The sequence below is a fragment of the Macaca fascicularis genome, chromosome 19 (assembly GCF_037993035.2).
Source record: "Macaca fascicularis isolate 582-1 chromosome 19, T2T-MFA8v1.1".
NCBI lineage: Eukaryota > Metazoa > Chordata > Mammalia > Primates > Cercopithecidae > Macaca > Macaca fascicularis.
The window spans coordinates 9,618,821-9,635,927 of record NC_088393.1 but is presented as its reverse complement, the minus strand read 5'-3'; the positions used below and the strand labels follow the sequence as shown (position 1 = coordinate 9,635,927).

General features: G+C 46.1%; 1 protein-coding gene across 1 annotated transcript in view; it reads left to right on the top strand.

Moving 5' to 3' along the window:
• The window catches only part of MUC16 (mucin 16, cell surface associated), a 172,096-nt gene that overhangs the window by 3,767 nt on the left and 151,222 nt on the right, over positions 1–17,107 (top strand). The window contains exons 2-3 of the mRNA XM_065535782.2: positions 11,346–11,463; positions 15,290–15,301. Of these exons, the coding sequence (XP_065391854.1) occupies positions 11,346–11,463; positions 15,290–15,301 (130 nt within the window). The remainder of the gene's footprint in view (positions 1–11,345; positions 11,464–15,289; positions 15,302–17,107) is intronic.

The window sequence follows — 17,107 nt, the reverse complement described above, 5'->3', positions numbered from 1 at the left end:
GGTGAAACCCTGTCTCTACCAAAAAATACAAAAATCAGTGAGGTGTGGTGACATACGCCTGTAGCCCCAGCTACTCAGGAGGCTGAGGCACGAGAATCACTTGAATTCTGGAGGCAGAGCCTGCAGTGAGCCAAGATCGCACCACTGCACTCCAACCTGGGCAACACAGTGAGACCTTGTCTCAAAAAAAAAAAAAAAAAAAAAAAAAAAAAAAAAAAAAAAAAAAGAAAATGCTGAAAGAGGAAGACCGCCAGGTAACCAGGGTAGAACTGAACCCATTCTCTTTATCTTCCTGCCATTATCCAGGCCCGACTTCTAATCCGGGTACCAGCCTCTTCCTCTCCTCCCTGGAGGTGCTCCCAAAAACTCCTCACTCCTGAAGCTCAGAGCTGTGCTCAGGGACCTTATCACAGTTCCAGAGCCACAGGGACAAATGCCAGGTCAGGAGGACACAGATCTCAGGAGGATGACCAGTAGAATATCCCGGTTTGCTTGAGCCTGAGGCAGTTCCTTGGTTGAGGGACTTCAGTAAAACTAAGAGAGCCCTGAGTAGACCAGGACATGAGGGTCACTCGTCCATCCCGGACGCTCTCCTATACGGATTTCCTTCCTGACACTTCCTCTTTTCAGCCTGTCCCACTATGTACCTGGCACATAGTGAGTGTGCACGACATATTTGTTACATGAATGAATGAACAAGGTAATAGACTACTTTTCCCCCCAGTTCTATTGAGGTACACTTGACCAATAAAAATTGCCTGTATTTATAAACAACATGTATAATACCCTGTTTTGATATATGTACACCTTGTGAAATGATTACCACGATCAAGCTAATTAACATGCCCATCATCACCTCACATGATTACCTTTTTTAATGTTGTGAGAACATTTAAGATCAACTCTTTTTAGGGTATTTCTTTTTTTCTTTTTTTTTTTTGAGACAGAGCAACTCCTGTTGCCCAGGCTGGAGTGCAATGGCGTGATCTCGGTCACTGCAACCTCTGCCTCCCGGGTTCAAGCAATTTTCCTGCCTTAGCCTCTGGAGTAGCTGGGGATTACAGGCTAATTTTGTATTTTTAGTAGAGATGGGGTTTCACCACGTTGGTCAGGCTGGTCTCGAACTCCTGACCTCAGGTGATCTGCTCACCTTGGCCTCCCAGAGTGCTGGGATTACAGGCATGAGCCACTGCCCCCGGCCTTCTTTTAGCATATTTCAAGTATATAATACAGTGTTACTACCTATAGTCACCATGCTGTACATTAGGTCTCCAGAACTTGTTCATCCTGCATAACTAAAACTTTATACTTGGTGCTGCTGGGAGTTGCTCGGAGGTTGCCGGCTAGGGGCTGAAGTCTTGCAGACGGAGGGGTCATGCCGCACAAACAAATTTACTATTCCGACAAATAACGATGACGAGGAGTTTGAGTCTTGGTTAGTGCCGGCACGGGGAAAATTACGAGGTTGTGAGAACATTTAAGATAAACTCTTTTAGCATTTTTTTGTTTTTGAGATGGAGTTTCACTCTTTTTGCCCAGGCTGGAGTGCAATGGCGCGATCTCGGCTCACTGCAACCTCCGCCTCCCGGATTCAAGCAATTCGCCTGCCTCAGCCTCCCAAGTAGCTGGAGTTATAGGTGTACATCACCATGCCTGGCTAATTTTGTGTTTCTAATAGAGACAGGGTTTCACTGTGTTGGCCAGGCTGGTCTCGAACTCCTGACCTCAGGTGATCCGCCTGTCTCGGCCTCCCAGGGTGCTGGGATTACAGGCATGAGCCACTGTGCCCGGTCGTGAGGTTGACTGTTTTAGATGCCACATGTGAGTGAAATCATGCAGTAATTATCTTTCCGTGACTGGCTTATTTCACTTCGCATAAAATGTTCTCCATTTAATCCATGATGTCATATATGGCAGAATTTCTTTCTTTTCAAAGACCGAATAATATTCCACTGTAGATAAACCACGATTTCTTTGTTTCTTCATCCATTGATGGACACTTAAATTGTTTCCATATCCTGGCTACTCTGAACAATGCTACAATGAACGTGGGGAGGTGCATATGTCTCTTGGAGATACTGTCTCAATCCACACCAGATGGAGTTTTCGTTCTCTTCTTTCATGCCTGCCTTCTAGAGATGTTGTCACTTTTCCCAGGAGAGGAGACATCCCCCCCCTTTCTCAACCTGGAAAATAAGGACTCTTCATTATTCTTTTTTTTGTGTGTGTGTGTGTGGTGAGGAGGTCCCTTGATGTGAGTTTTTGCACACTGATATCAAGGAAGGGTCCTCTTTGCAGTTTTACTCTATCAAGAAGGGCCCTTTACCTTTTTAGTCAATAGTTTCGAAGAGATTCATTCATTCAATTTGTTCAATGAGTATTTATTGAGCACCTACTGTCTGCAGGCACTGTTCTGGGCAATGAGGGGATGGCTGTGAGCAAATCAAAAGATCCCTGCTGAGCTGATGCTCTTAGCAAAGGGGGATGACCTTAAACCGTAGCCAGAGTAAGTACATGATGCAGTATTAGAAAGGGAATAAGGGGGCCGGGCATAGTGGCTCATGCCTGTAATCCCAGCACTTTGGGAGGCTGAGGTGGGCGAATCACCTGAGGTCGGGAGTTCGAGACCAGCCTGACCAACATGGAGAAACCCCGTCTCTACTATAAATACAAAATTAGCTGGGTGTGGTGGTGCGTGCCTGTCATCCCAGCTACTCGGGAGGCTGAGGCAGGAGAATCACTTGAACACGGGAGGTGGAGGTTGCAGTGAGCTGAGATTGAGCCATTGCACTCCAGCCTGGGCAGCAAGAGCAAAACTCCGTCTCAAAAAAAAAAAAAAAAAAAAGAAGGGAATAAGGAGAAAAGAAACAGGATGGAGACCCAGGGGTGCTGGAGTATGTTGTGAGGCACGTTGCTGTTTCCAGTAAAGTGGGTTCAAGGAAAGGCCTCACTGAGAAGCTAAGACTTGAGGGGTGGGGTTCTTGTTACAGATTCACGACTAGCTCATCTCAGGTTGACCTTGTTGCAGTGCCTGGAGAGGTGTACGCTGCTATTTCTGCTTTAACCGTGGGGAAAGTGAGGCTCAGTGAAGCGAGTTGGGGCAGAACTAGGATGAAACCCAGAGCTCTAGGACTTGAGTTCCTGCCCAGTGAGGGTGTGCGTGAATGAGTGTGTGATTGTGTGTCTGTGTGTGCTTTGTGTGTGTCTGCATGAGCATGTGTGTGTTAGAGAGAATGTGCATAAGTGTGTGCAAGTATGTGTGTGCACGTGTTCATGTGTGAGTGTGCAACTTAGTGCTTGTGTGCATACTAGTGAGTGTGCACATACTAGTGTGTGCATACACCTGTGTGTCTACAAGTGTGTGCAATGAGTGTTTGAGTTTGCACAGGTGTGACTGAGTGTATGCATAAGCGTGTGTGAATGTGTGTGTGAGTGTGAATGTGTGTGTGTATGCCTGTGTGCATAGGTGTGTGGGTGTGCATGAATGTGTGCTTGTTTTTCAGCATGTGCATCCATGTGTGGGTGTGTTTGAATGCTTACATGTGAGTGTGTAGCTGTGTGTGTTCATATGTACAAGAGAGTGCATACACATGTATGTGCGTTTGTGTGTGTATTAGTGTGTGCATGAGTGTGCTTGAGTCTGCACATGTGTGAGACTGTGAGTGTATGTACATAAGTTTGAGTGTGTGCATGTGTGTGTTTGTATTCGTGCATGCGTGTCCATGTGTAAGGGCATGTGTGTGCGTGCATGCAAATGAGTTTTTGTGTGTGCATAAGTGCGACAGAGTGTGCATGAATGTGTGTGTGCATGTGTGGGTACATATATGTTCCTTCCTCTTCCTCTTCCTCTGGGGCAGCAGGGGTCCTCCTTTGCCACTCTTGGCAAAATATCTTCCTTTCCTCAGTTGGGAAGAGGAGACCTTTGCTTGCTCTTTCTAGGGCAGGTAGCAAAACAAAGGAGCAGTTGGTGCCAACATCCCCCAAGGACCTCCAGCAGTCCCTGTGGGGACAGGACGGGCCAGTGGGGCTGAGTGGGGTCAGGGGACTCAGCCCATTGTCCAAAGTGGCTCAGACCCTCCTGGGTGGGAGAGAGGAGGTGGGCCGAGGCCATCTTGGGCTTGGGGGCCCCACCCTGTCCCTCTCCTCATCTCTGCCTGAGATGAGAGGTCCAGGGGGCTGCCCTGGCTGGTCTGGCCACATACCTGAGTGGAACTGGGCCTCCCACCTGTCAAGGAAACAAACAGTGCGGTGCAGGGAGGCAGGCTGCCTACTGTCCCCACCCTCCCTGGACTTTTCATCTCACCCTGAACAATTCCATCTGCTTCATTTAACCCTTTGTCAGACCTGTTCTGGGACACTTGTCCTAGCGCTTGCAGCTCTGCCCACCCTGCCCACAACACACAGTGAATCTGAGCTGGGCTCCCTGTGCTTATTCTGGCTCTGATCCACCCCCTCTCAGTCACTCTGAACCCATATTGCCCCCTTCCCCTAATCATAAAAAGAATTACACTCTGGCGTAAGGGCTATTGTAGAGCAAGTCATGATAATGATAATAGCTAACAGGGAGCACTAACATGGACCAGGCACTCTTTTAACCTCTTTGCACGTATGAATTCATTAAATCCTCATAACATAACGTAATGTAACGTAACGTAACGTAACGTAACGTAGCGTAGCGTAACGTAAAGTAACGTAACATAACACAGCATAACATAACTTGGAGAATAATAGGACGTACGTCCTATTATCATTTCCATTTTGCAGAAAAGGAAACCGAGGCATAGTTACGCAGCCTGTCCAAGGGCACATAGCTGCTGTGTGGTAGGGCTGGGCTTTGACCCTGGGCAGACTGGGTCTGTAAGACCCTAGTGATTCTGACCCAGCTCCCCTGTGGTCTGAGACACCCTCTTTCTTAGCGACCCCCAGTACTGAGAGAAGGAGGCAAAGAGATGAGGGAGGGGAGGAAGGCAGGTGCTGTCTATCAGAGGATGAGCTGATGCAGGAGCTAATATAGTCTTTTTAGACTGGGATCCATGGTAAGAAATATATTACATATTGTGTACCAGTGTGCAATGTATTGTGTACCAGTGTAGCAGTTCCATTGTACCGTTGTGTACCAGTGTGCAATTGTGACTAGTTTTGCTTATAGATGCATGATGAAAATACTTTTTTCTTTTCTTTTTTTGAGAAGGTGTTTCATTCTTGTCACCCAGGCTGGAGTGCAGTGGTGCGATCTCGGCTCACTGCAACCTCTGCCTCCTGGATTCAAGCAGTTCTCCTGCCTCAGCCTCCCAAGTAGCTGGGATTACAGGCATGTGCCACCACACCCGGCTAATTTTTGTATTTTTAGTAGAGACAGGGTTTCACTATTTTGGTCAGGCTGGTCTCAAACTCCTGACTTCAGGTGATCTGCCTGCCTCGGCCTCCCAAAGTGCTGGAATACAGGAGTGAGCCACCACACTTGGCCGGAAAATACTTTTTTCTTTTTCTTTTTTTTTTGAGACAGTCTCGCTCTGTTGCCCAGGCTGGAGTACAGTGGCTCCATCTCTGCTCACTGCAAGCTCCGCCTGCAGGTTTTACACCATTCTCCTGCCTCAGCCTCCCGAGTAGCTGGGACTACAGGCTCCCGCCACCACACCTGACTAATTTTTGTATTTTTAGTAGAGATGGCGTTTCACCATATTGGCCAGGTTGGTCTCGAACTCCTGTCCTTGTGATCTGCCCGCCTCGGCCTCCCAGAGTGCTGGGATTACAGGCATGAGCCACCGTGCCCAGCCTTCCAAGACGCTGTCTCTACAGAAAAGGTGTTACCCTTGTTATTGATCTTTGTAGCCAAGGACAAATATTTAAAAACTATTATGCAATTCTCAATTTTTCCTTTAAAAAGCTTTGTCTTCCTTTGCCTTCCTGAATATGCACGTAGTTTACAGTAGCATGCATATTCCCACTGCAATGTTCTATTCCCAAATGCACATACTTTCCTTTAGAGAGTCTCTCTCTGTTTGCTATTTAGGTTGACAGGGGTTTGGCTAGTTAGTCTAAGAAACTGGGATTGCTCTATCTTATGATAAATTCCTCTCCTCTCTGGAGTCCTAGGAAGCTGGCTTTTTCCATCTCAGAAGTTTGTAGGGAGTGAAATAATCTATCAGTAGTATGTGAAAAATTTAGTGCCATTCAGTAGGACTGTACGTGTGTGTGTGTGTGTGTGTGTGTATTTTCTTGGTGAGGGCTGTAGCTATGAAAATACACATCCGAGAAAAGTTTCCCCCAAATTTCAGTCATTCACATCTTCACATCCCATGGTCTTTTTTCCTTTTTTTTTTTTTTTTGAGACGGAGTCTCGCTCTGTCGCCCAGGCTGGAGTGCAGTGGCCGGATCTCAGCTCACTGCAACCTCCACCTCCCAGGTTGAAGTGATTCTCTTGCCTCAGCCTCCCAAGTAGCTGGGATTACAGGCACACACCACCATGCCCAGCTAATTTTTTTGTACTTTTAGTAGAGATAGGGTTTCACCATGTTGGCCAGACTGGTCTTGAACTCCTGACCTCAGGTCATCCCACCCACCTCGGTCTCCCAAAGTGCTAGGATTACAGGTGTGAGCCACAGTGCCCGGCCCCAGGGTCATTTTTAAATAGTCTTGTAGCACATGTTATATTATGAATCTAAAGGTTTTCTTTAAAGTAGCTCATTTCTTAAAGTACCTATTATATTCAATAGCTATTTAAGTACCTATGATTGCCTTATCCTAAATAGTATTACCTTTAAAATAAGAGGTTTTATAGATGAATTAGTCCATTCTCATTTTGCTACAAAGAAATACCTGAGACTGGGTAATTTATAAAGATAAGAGGTTTAATTGGCTCACGGTTCCACAGGCTGTACAGGAAGCATGGCAGCATCTGCTTGGCTTTTGGGGAGGCCTCAGGAAATATACAATCCTGGCGGAAGGCACGTGGGGAGCCAGCACATCACATGTCGAGAGTAGGAGCAAGAGAAAGAGGGTGGAGGTGCATTTCGAGACAAGGTCTGGCTCTGTCACCCAGGCCGGAGTGCAGTGGGGAATCACAGCTCACTGCAACTTCCCTCCTGGGCTTAAGCCCTCGTCATGTGTCTAATGAACAGGAAATGTCTGTTCATGTCCTTTGCCCACATTTTAGTGGGGTTGTTTATTTTTTTGCTTGTTAATTTGCTTAAATTCCTTATAGATTCTGGATGTTAGACCTTTGTCAGATGCATAGTTTGCAATTATTTTTCTCATTCTGTAGGTTGTCTGTTTACTCTGTTGGTAGTTTCTTTTGCTTTGCTGAGCTTTGAAGTTTAATTAAGTCCCATTTGTCAATTTTCGTTTTTGCTGTGATGGCTTTTGGTATCTTTGTCATGAAATCTTTGCCAGGTCCTATGTCTAGAATGGCATTTCCTAGATTCTCTTCCAGAGTTTTTATAGTCTCAGGTTTTATATTTAAGTCTTTATCTTGAGTTGATTTTCGTATATGGTATAATGAAGGGGCCCAGTTTGGATCTTCTACCTATGGCTAGCCAGTTATACCAGCACCAGTTATTGAATAGGGAATCCTTTCCCCTTTGCTTGTTTTTGTTAGCTTGTTGAAGATCAGATGGTTGTAGGTGTGTGGCATTATTTCTGGGCTCTCAATTGTGTTCCATTGGTCTGTGTGTCTATTTTTATACCAGTACCATGCTGTTTTGGTTACTGTAGCCTTGTAGTATAGTTTGAAGTGATAGCCTCTTATCTTGAGGAATCTATCTATCTATCTGTTTATTTTTGAGATGGAGTCTGGCTCTGTCACCCAGGCTGGAGTGCAGTGGTGTGATCTCGGCTTACTGCAACCTCCACCTCCCAGTTTCAAGTGATTCTCCAGCCTCAGCCTCCCAAGGAGCTGGGACTACCCAGCTAATTTTTGTATTTTTAGTAGAGATGGGATTTCACCATGTTGGCCAGGCTTGTCTTGAACGCCTGACCTCAGGTGATCCACCCACCTCAGCCTCCCAAAATGCTAGGATTACAGGTGTCAGTCACTGCACCCGGCCGATTTTGAGGACTTTATAGCCTCTTCTTTGTCTTTGTAATATCATCTCCTTAGTCTTTGAGCACTTCCTTGCTTTCTGGCAGAATTATCTCTTAATAATGCTAACCTGGTCACAGACCTCACCCTTTACTTCAAATCCTCCAGTGACTTTCCATTGCACTTCCAAGAAAATCTAAGCTTCATATATTATTGGTTTGCAATCCTTTCTCCTCTTTCTCCTCATTAGGTCTGACCTCTGCTAACTGGCTGGTCTCGCCTTATACTCCAGCCATGCTTTCTCTCTCTTTTTTTTTTTTTTTTTTTTTTGAGACAGAGTCTCACTCTGTAACCCAGGCTGGAGTGCAGTGGTGTGATCTCGGCTCACTGCAAGCTCCGCCTTCCAGGTTCACACCATTCTCCTGCCTCAGCCTCCTGAGTAGCTGGGACTACAGGCGCCCACCACCACGCCTGGCTAATTTTTTAATATTTTTAGTAGAGACGAGGTTTCACCGAGTTAGCCAGGATGGTCTTGATCTCCTGACCTTGTGATCCACCCGCCTCGGCCTCCCAAAGTGCTGGGATTATAGGCGTGAGCCACTGTGGTCGGCCCAGCCATGCTTTCTCAATGCACTGTGGCCACTCAGGCCTTCTTGAAATTCCTCGAGTGTGTCAGGTTTATTCCAGCCTCTGGGCTTTTGCATATATTGGTCACTCCATCATGAACACGCTTACCCTGTGATAAGTACCTTCTTGTCTCTCAGGACCCTCCTTAAATATCACCTCCTAAGAGAAGTCTTCCCTGATGACTCTATGGAAAATTATGCTTCTCTCCCATTGGTAGAGTGACTTCAAAATTCCCTTTACTCTCTGCAAGGACATTACTTATTTATCTGTTGAATGAACTGCTATCTGCTTTCTCCACTAGGATGTAAACTTTTTTTTTTTTTTAATGCTTTAAGTTCTGGGGTACATGTACAGAACATGCAAGTTTGTTACATAGGTATACATGTGCCATGGTGGTTTGCTGCACCCATCAACTCGTCCTCTACATTAGGTATTTCTCCTAATGTTATACTTCCCCTATAGCCCCACAACTCCCGACAGGCTCTGGTGTATGATGTACCCCACCTGTGTCCATGTGTTCTCATTGTTCAGCTCCCACTTATGAGTGAGAACATGCGGTGTTTGGTTTTCTGCTCTGGACATAAACTTTTTGAGGCAGTAAAGACTTGTCTTGTTTCTCACTCTGTGCCCCAAACTTGGAATTGTTGCCAAAACACCACGGGTCCAGGCTAGGTCCTGCTGCTCACCACATGGAAAGCCAATCACTGAGACAACCATTATTGCCCACAAAGAAGGCTTTAATCTCCTTGGCTGCGACGAGGAGATTATAGTCTTAGGTTTTACATTTATATCTTTATCTTGAGTTGATTTTCATGTATGGTGTAATCCGTCTCCCTGACCAATTAAAATTAGAGGTTTATATAGCAGGGAAGAAATGTGACTATGTGTAATAAAACAGGAAATCAGGAGGGGTCAGGAAGCAATCATGAGGAATGAGGGGTCTGACATCTCATCATCTGGATGTGATGATCTGCTGAGTTTCTGTTCTTTGATACTTTCTGAGAAGCCTGGGGGTCCTTTAATGAGGAAGGAACTCAGATAAAACAAATGTAAGTTTCCCACAGAATGGGAGAAAATATTTGTAAACTATACACCTGACAAAGATCTAATATCTAGCATCTACAGAGAACTTAAGTAAATTTACAAGAGAAAAACAAACAATACCATTAAAAAGTGGGCAAAGACCAGGCACGGTGGCTCCCAACTGTAATCCCAGCACTTTGGGAGGCCGATGGGGGTGGATCATTTGAAGTCAGGAGTTCAAGACCAGCCTGACCAACATGGTGAAACCCTGTCTCTACTAAAAACACAAAACTTAGTTGGGCATTACACACCTGTAATTCCAGCACTTTGGGAGGCCGAGGCGGGCAGATCATGAGGTCAAGAGATTGAGACCATTCTGGCCAACATGGTGTATGCCTGTAATCCCAGCTACTCAGGAGACTGAGGCAGGAGAATCACTTGAACCCAGGAGGCGGAGGTTGCAGTAAGCTAAGATTGCCATTGCACTCCAGCCTGGGCAACAAAGTAAGACATTGTATTAAAAAAAAAAAAAAAAAAAAAAGAAGTGGGCAAAGGACATGAACAGATACCTTTTAAAAGAAGAGATACATGTAGCCAACAAGCATATGAAAAAAATGCTCACTATCACTGATCATTAGATAAATGCAAATCAAAACCACAATGAGATATCATCTCACAACAATCAGAATGGCTATGATTAAAAAGTCAAAAAATAACAGATGCTGGCAAGGTTGCGGAGAAAATCGAACATTTATACACTGTTGGTGGGAGTGTAAATTAGTTCAACTATTGTGGAAAGCAGTGTGGCAATTCCTCAAAGAGCTAAAAGTAGAACTACCATTTGACCCAGCAATCTCACTGTTGGGTGTATACCCAGAGGAATATAAATCATTCTGCCATAAAGACATATGCACGTGAATGTTCATTGCACCACTATTCACAATAGCAAAGACATGGAATCAACCTAAACGCCCATCAAAGACAGACTGGATAAAGCAAATGTGATACATATACACCATGGAATACTATGCAGCCACAAAAAAGAACGAGATCATTTCTTTTGCAGGAACATGGTTGGGGTTGGAGGCCATTATCCTTAGTAAACTAACTCAGGAACAGAAAACCAAATATTGCATGTTCTCACTTAGAAGTGTGAGCTAAATGAGGAGAACTCATGAACACAAAGAAGGGAATAACAAATACTGGGGTCTACTTCACGGTAAATGTTGGGAGGAGGGAGAGGAGCAGAAAAAATAATTATTGGGTGCTAGGCTTCATACCTGGGAGATGAAATCATTTGTACAACAAACCCCCATGATGTGAGCTTACTTATATAACAAACCTTCACATGTAGCCCTGAACCTAAAATAAGAAGTAAACAATAACCAATGTCAGTTTCAAGTATTTATATATATATATATAAATACTGTCTATGACTATTGGGATTGGTTTCAGAATCAGCTGTCATATAAAAGGTGCTCAAGACATATTTGCTGACTGGATGAATGAGTGAGTGAGGGTCTGAAATAAATATTACATAAATGAAATGGTAAATGAATGAGTCATTATGCAGAGATTCCTACGGAAAGAAGAGCAAGTCCAGAAGAAAAGATTTTTTTAAATTTTTTTCGTTCTACTTCCTTCTGGGATAACTAACCTGGTTCTTTCTCCACAGGGCTGCCTTTCGATGCAGTGGTCTCTGCCCAAACCACAGACCAAGGAACACCTGGGACCACCAGACAGTTGACACGTGACCATTCCTCCCCGGCATCACTCATCAGCTCCGTGGGTAGGTAATAATAAAATAATAATAATAGGCCGGGCGAGGTGGCTCAAGCCTGTAATCCCAGCACTTTGGGAGGCCGAGATGGGTGGATCACGAGGTCAGGAGATCGAGACCATCCTGGTGAACACAGTGAAACCCTGTCTCTACTAAAACTACAAAAAACTAGCCGGGCGAGGTGGCGGGCGCCTGTAGTCCCAGCTACTCAGGAGGCTGAGGCAGGAGAATGGCGTGAACCCGGGAGGCGGAGCTTGCAGTGAGCTGAGATCAGGCCACTGCACTCCAGCCTGGGCGACAGAGCGAGACTCCGTCTCAAAAAAAAAAAAAAAAAAAAAAATAATAATAATAAATAATAAAAACCAGTAACAGGCCGGATGGTGGCTCACACCTGTAATTCCAGCACTTTGGGAGGCCGAGGCGGGCAGATCATGAGGTCAAGAGATTGAGACCATTCTGGCCAACACGGTGAAACCCCATCTCTACTAAAAATACAAAAATTAGCCAGGCGTGGTGGCGGGCGCCTGTAGTCCCAGCTACTTGGGAGGCTGAGGCAGGAGAACTGCTTCAACCTGGGAGGCAGAGGTTTCAGTGAGCCGAGATCATGCCACTGCTCTCCAGCCTGGGTGACAGAGCAAGACTCTGTCTCAAAACAAGCATACAAACAAAAAACAAACAAAAAAAAAAAAAAAAAAGAAAAGAAAACAACAACAATAACAGTAAAACAGTAACAGGAGTTTATTAAGTCCTTATTCCCTCACACTACATGGTGGATCACATCATTGCATCATCACAACAGCCCTGTGCTGTTATCCCCATTGGGCATGTGAGGAGACAAGGCTCCGAGAGGTTAAGTGACTTGACCCAGATCACACAGCGAGTAATTAGGACTTGAGTCCCACTGAGTCCACTTCTTCCATTTTCCTTCCACTGTGCATTTTGTTTCCTGCTCTGGGAAGATTGCAACTGGTTTGATTTTAGGAAGGAAAGAAAATTAGTCTTCAAGAGATGCTTTGGGCTAGGCACAGTGGCTCACACCTGTAATCCCAGCACTTTGGTAGGCCAAGGCGGGCGGATCACTTGAGGTCAGGAGTTCAGGAACAGCCTGGCCAACATGGGGGAAACCCTGTCTCTACTAAAAATACAAAAACTAGCCAGGTGTAGTGCTGCGAGCCTGTAATCCCAGCTACTTGGGAGGCTTAGGCAAGAGAATCATTTGAACCCGGGAGGTGGGAGGTTGCAGTGAGCCAAGATTGCACCACTGCACTATAGCTTGGGTGACAGAGTGAGACTCCATCCCCTGCCCCCCACAAAAAAAGAGAGAGGTGATTTGACACTGAGGACTGTGTAGGTAGCCTCTGTGTCTTCTGCCTCACTCACAAATATTGGCAGGCTGGCATGGTGGTGCATGCCTGTAGTCCCAGCTACTCAGGAGGCTGAAGCAGGAGGATTGGTTGAGCCCAGAAGTTGGAGGGTGCAGTGAACTATGATTGCACCATTGCACTACAGCCTGGTTGACAGAGAAAGACCCTGTCCCAGAAACAAAAAACAAAAAACAGGCCAAGCACAGTGGCTCATGGCTATACTCCCAGCACTTTGGGAAGCTGAGGCAGAAGGATCACTTGAGCCCAGGAATTTGAGATTAGTCTGGGTACCATGGTGAAACCCCGTCTCCATAAAAAATATATATGTATTGGTTGGGCGTGGTGGCATGCACCTATAGTTCCAGTTACTGGGGAGGCTGAGGCGGGCAGATTGCTTGAGCCTAGAAGTTGGAGGCTGCAGTGAGCCACGACTGTACCACCGCACTACAGCCTGGGCAACAGAGCAAGACTCTGCCCCAAAAGGAAAAAAAAAAAAAATGAACAAACACTGGCTTCCTCAGGAGCGGGCGGGAGAGACAGTCCGGTCCTCATCCTCCCTCCGACCCTCTCATCTACCCACTCACCTTCTCTCTCCATATCCACAGTGTCCTAGAGGCAGATGGCATTGATGGGGCCACTGTGAGTGTGGCCACCAACCCTGTCATGTAAACAGGGAGGTTTCCCATTGCTGGGAGATGATTCCCCAGGTGTCTCCTTGGAGGAAACCAGCCCAGGCAGGGAGAGGGGGTTCAAGGCAGGAGCCCTGTGGAGGTTCTTCCTGCTGCCTCCTGCTCCTTGCCTCTGGGTGAAAGGTCCTCCCTTTCCTAGGAGTCTAGTTCTGTTCCCTGTATTTTTTGAGACAGAATCTTGCTCTGTCGCCCAGGCTGGAGTGCAGTGGTGTGATCTCGACTCACTTGCAACTTCCGCCTCCCGGGCTCAAGGGATTCTCCTGCCTCAGCCTCTCGAGTAGCTGGGATTACAGGCACGCACGGCCACACCAGGTTAAGTTTTGTATTTTTAGTAGCAACAGGGTTTCACCATGTTGGCCAGGGTGGTCTCGAACTCCTGACCTCAAGTGATCCGCCTGCCTCGGCCTCCCAAAGTGCTGGGATTACAGGCGTGAGCCACCGCGCCCGACCTTGTATTGGCATGATGACTTTATAAGCAGCAAAACAGAGCAGTTAACAGAGGAGACACTGGTATTGGACGGCTTGGGTTCAAGTCCCACCTCTGCTACTTTCTGGATAAATAAGGAAACCTCTCTGAGCCTCCAGTGTCTTGGGAATAAATGTCCTATGTGACCGAGTAACTGTAAAATCTGAATTAAGTTAGATGATGCCTCCAAATGGTGGTTATCAGCTGAATGTGATTTTTGTCTCCCAGGAGACATTTGTCATATCTGGAGACATTTTTGGTTGTCAGAAATAGGAGGGTGGGTGCCAGTGACACACAGCAAAGCCCCTTCTCCTACCCCTGGTGAAAGCTGGAATTGTTTCAATGTGAATGTAACTTACATTGACTAGTTAAGTGTGACTTCTGAAGGAGGGAGAGATTATTCACCAGATGAGCACTGTAAGATGTGAAATCCATTTAGGTGGCTGCTACAAAAACAAGCAAAGCAACACAGAAAAACAGAAAAATATTATAACAAATGCAGCTGAGGATGTGCAGAAATTAGAACACTTGTGCACCGTGTGGGGGGAATGCAAATGGTGCCACAACTGTGGAAAAGAGGATGATGCTTCTTTAAAAAAAACAAAAAAAACAAAATAGAAATAGAATTACCAGATGATCCAGCCATCCTGCTTCTGGGTGTATATTCAAAAGAATTGAAAGCAGACACTCAAGCAGGTATTTACACACCAGTGCTGACAGCAGCATTATTTACAATGCCCCAAATGTGGAAGACATTCAAATGTCCATCGGCAGACAAATGGATTTAAAAAAACGTGTTCCATCCCCACAATGGATTTTTTTTTTTTTTTTTTCTGAGACGGAGTCTCACTCTGTCACCCAGGCTGGAGTGCAATGGCATGATCTCAGCTCACTGCAACCTCCGCCTCCCGGCTTCAAGCGATCCTCCCATCTTAGCCTCCTGAGTAGCTGGGATTATAGGGCACCACCACGCCCAGTTAATTTTTGTGTGTGTGTATATATGTATGTATGTGTGTGTGTGTGTGTGTATATATATATATATATTTTTTTTTTTTTTTTTTGAGACAGAGTCTCCCTCTGTTGCCCAGGCTGGAGTGCAATGATGAGATCTCGGCTCACTGCAATCTCTGCCTCCTGGGTTTAAGCAATTCTCCTGTCTCAGCCTTCCAAGTAGATGGGGTTACAGGTGCCTGCCACCATGCTCAGCTAATTTTTGTATTTTTGTAGATACAAAATTTCACTATGTTGACCAGGCTGGTCTTGAACTCCTGACCTCAGGTGATCCGCCCACCTTGGCCTCCCAAAATGCTGGGATTACAGGCATGAGCCACCGTGCCCAGCCTAATTTGGGCTTTCACCATGTTGGCCAGGCTGGTCTCGAACTCCTGACCTCAAGTGATCCGCCTGCCTTGGCCTCCCAAAGTGCTGGGATTGCAGGCGTGAGCCACCGCACCTGGCCCCCACAATGGAATATTATTCAGCCTTAAAAAGGAAGGATGTTGTGACACATGCTACAGTGTGAGTGAACCTTGAGGACAGTGTGCTAAGTGAAATAAGGCAGTCACCAAAAGACACATACTGTATGATCCCACTATGTAAGGTTCCTAGAGTCATCATATTCGTAAAGACAGAAAGCAGAATAATGAGTGCCAAGGGCTGGGGAGGGGCAATGGGGAGCATAGTCCTTCCTCTCTCCGTTCAGTTCCTCAAACTAGAGAAACACCAACCCTGACTCCACACATACAGGGCCCACCTACCCACAGGAACTGGGGCAGACACATCTCCCAGTGTGGTGCTGATTGACAGAAGTACCCCATTCTCTGCCTCCCCAGAGGTTCAGCTGCCCTTTCAGGCTCCACTTGAAACTATCTTCATGAGTATTGCCTTTCAGTCTCCCTGGAAAATCATCTAGGGCTACCTGCCCTTGGGAATGGCTTTCCAAATTTCTTTCTTTCTTTCTTTTTTTTTTTTTTTTGAGACGGAGTTTCACTCTTGTTGCCCAGGCTACAGTGCAATGGCTCGATCTTGGCTCACCACAAACTCTGCCTCCCAGGTTCAAGCAATTCTCCTGCCTCAGCCTCCCAAGTAGCTGGGGTTACAGGCATGCGCCGCCACATCCAGCTAATTTTGTATTTTTAGTAGAGATGGGGTTTCTCCATGTTGGTCAGGCCGGTCTTGAACTCCCGACCTCAGGTGATCCACCCACCTCGGCCTCCCAAAGTGCTGGGATTACAGGTGTGGGGTACCGCGCCCGGCCATAAATTTCAAGACTCCTCTAAGTATTACTACTAGTCTTGTTCAGCAATGTGTCATGCCTTCACCCTTTTCCCCTCCTGCACGAGATCTCCCTATGATACAGCTTGCCACCTAAATTCTAGGAAACATCGGGTACTGTAGAATTTTCAAAGATAGAAAAGATTTAGCTGAGGTCAGGCGTGCTGGCTGATGCCTGTAATCCCAACACTTTGGGAAGCCGAGGAGGGAGGATTGCTTGAGCACAGGAGTTCGCGACCACTTTAGGCAACATAGCAAGACTGCATCTCTACAGTGAAAAAAGAAAAATTAGCCAGGCATGGTGGTGCATGCCTGTAGTTCCAGCTACTCAGGAGGCCGAGATGGGAGGATTGCTTGAGCCCAAGAGATCGGGGCTGCAGTGAGCTATGATCACACCACTGCCCTCAAGCCTGAGTGACAGAGCAAGACCCTGTTTCAAAAATAGAAGATTCAGCTAAGCACTAAGAATGTGTGAGGATCCAAGGTAAGAAATCACCTGAACTACTTGATATGGACAAGGCTACGACTAGGTCGTGAAATATCACTGTCTGTAGAACCTTTGGAATGCCTCTAAAGAAACAGGAAACGTCCTTTTCTATTTCCAAATAGTTCAAGTATTAGGTGACCAAAGTAACCAAATAGACCGAGATTCTTTTAGCTACGTAAATAATAACTACATCTGATATATACAAGAAGATAAACTAAAAGGATTGGTCAGCAGGGGGCACTTGTGTCTCCCTCGTGTGGTGCAGCATCTATAAAGACTACTAATGTTAAATCCTAACTCTGGGCCTAGCGCAGTGGCTCAGGCCTGTCACCCCAGCACTTTGGGAGGCTGAGGCAGGCGATCACCTGAGGTCAGGA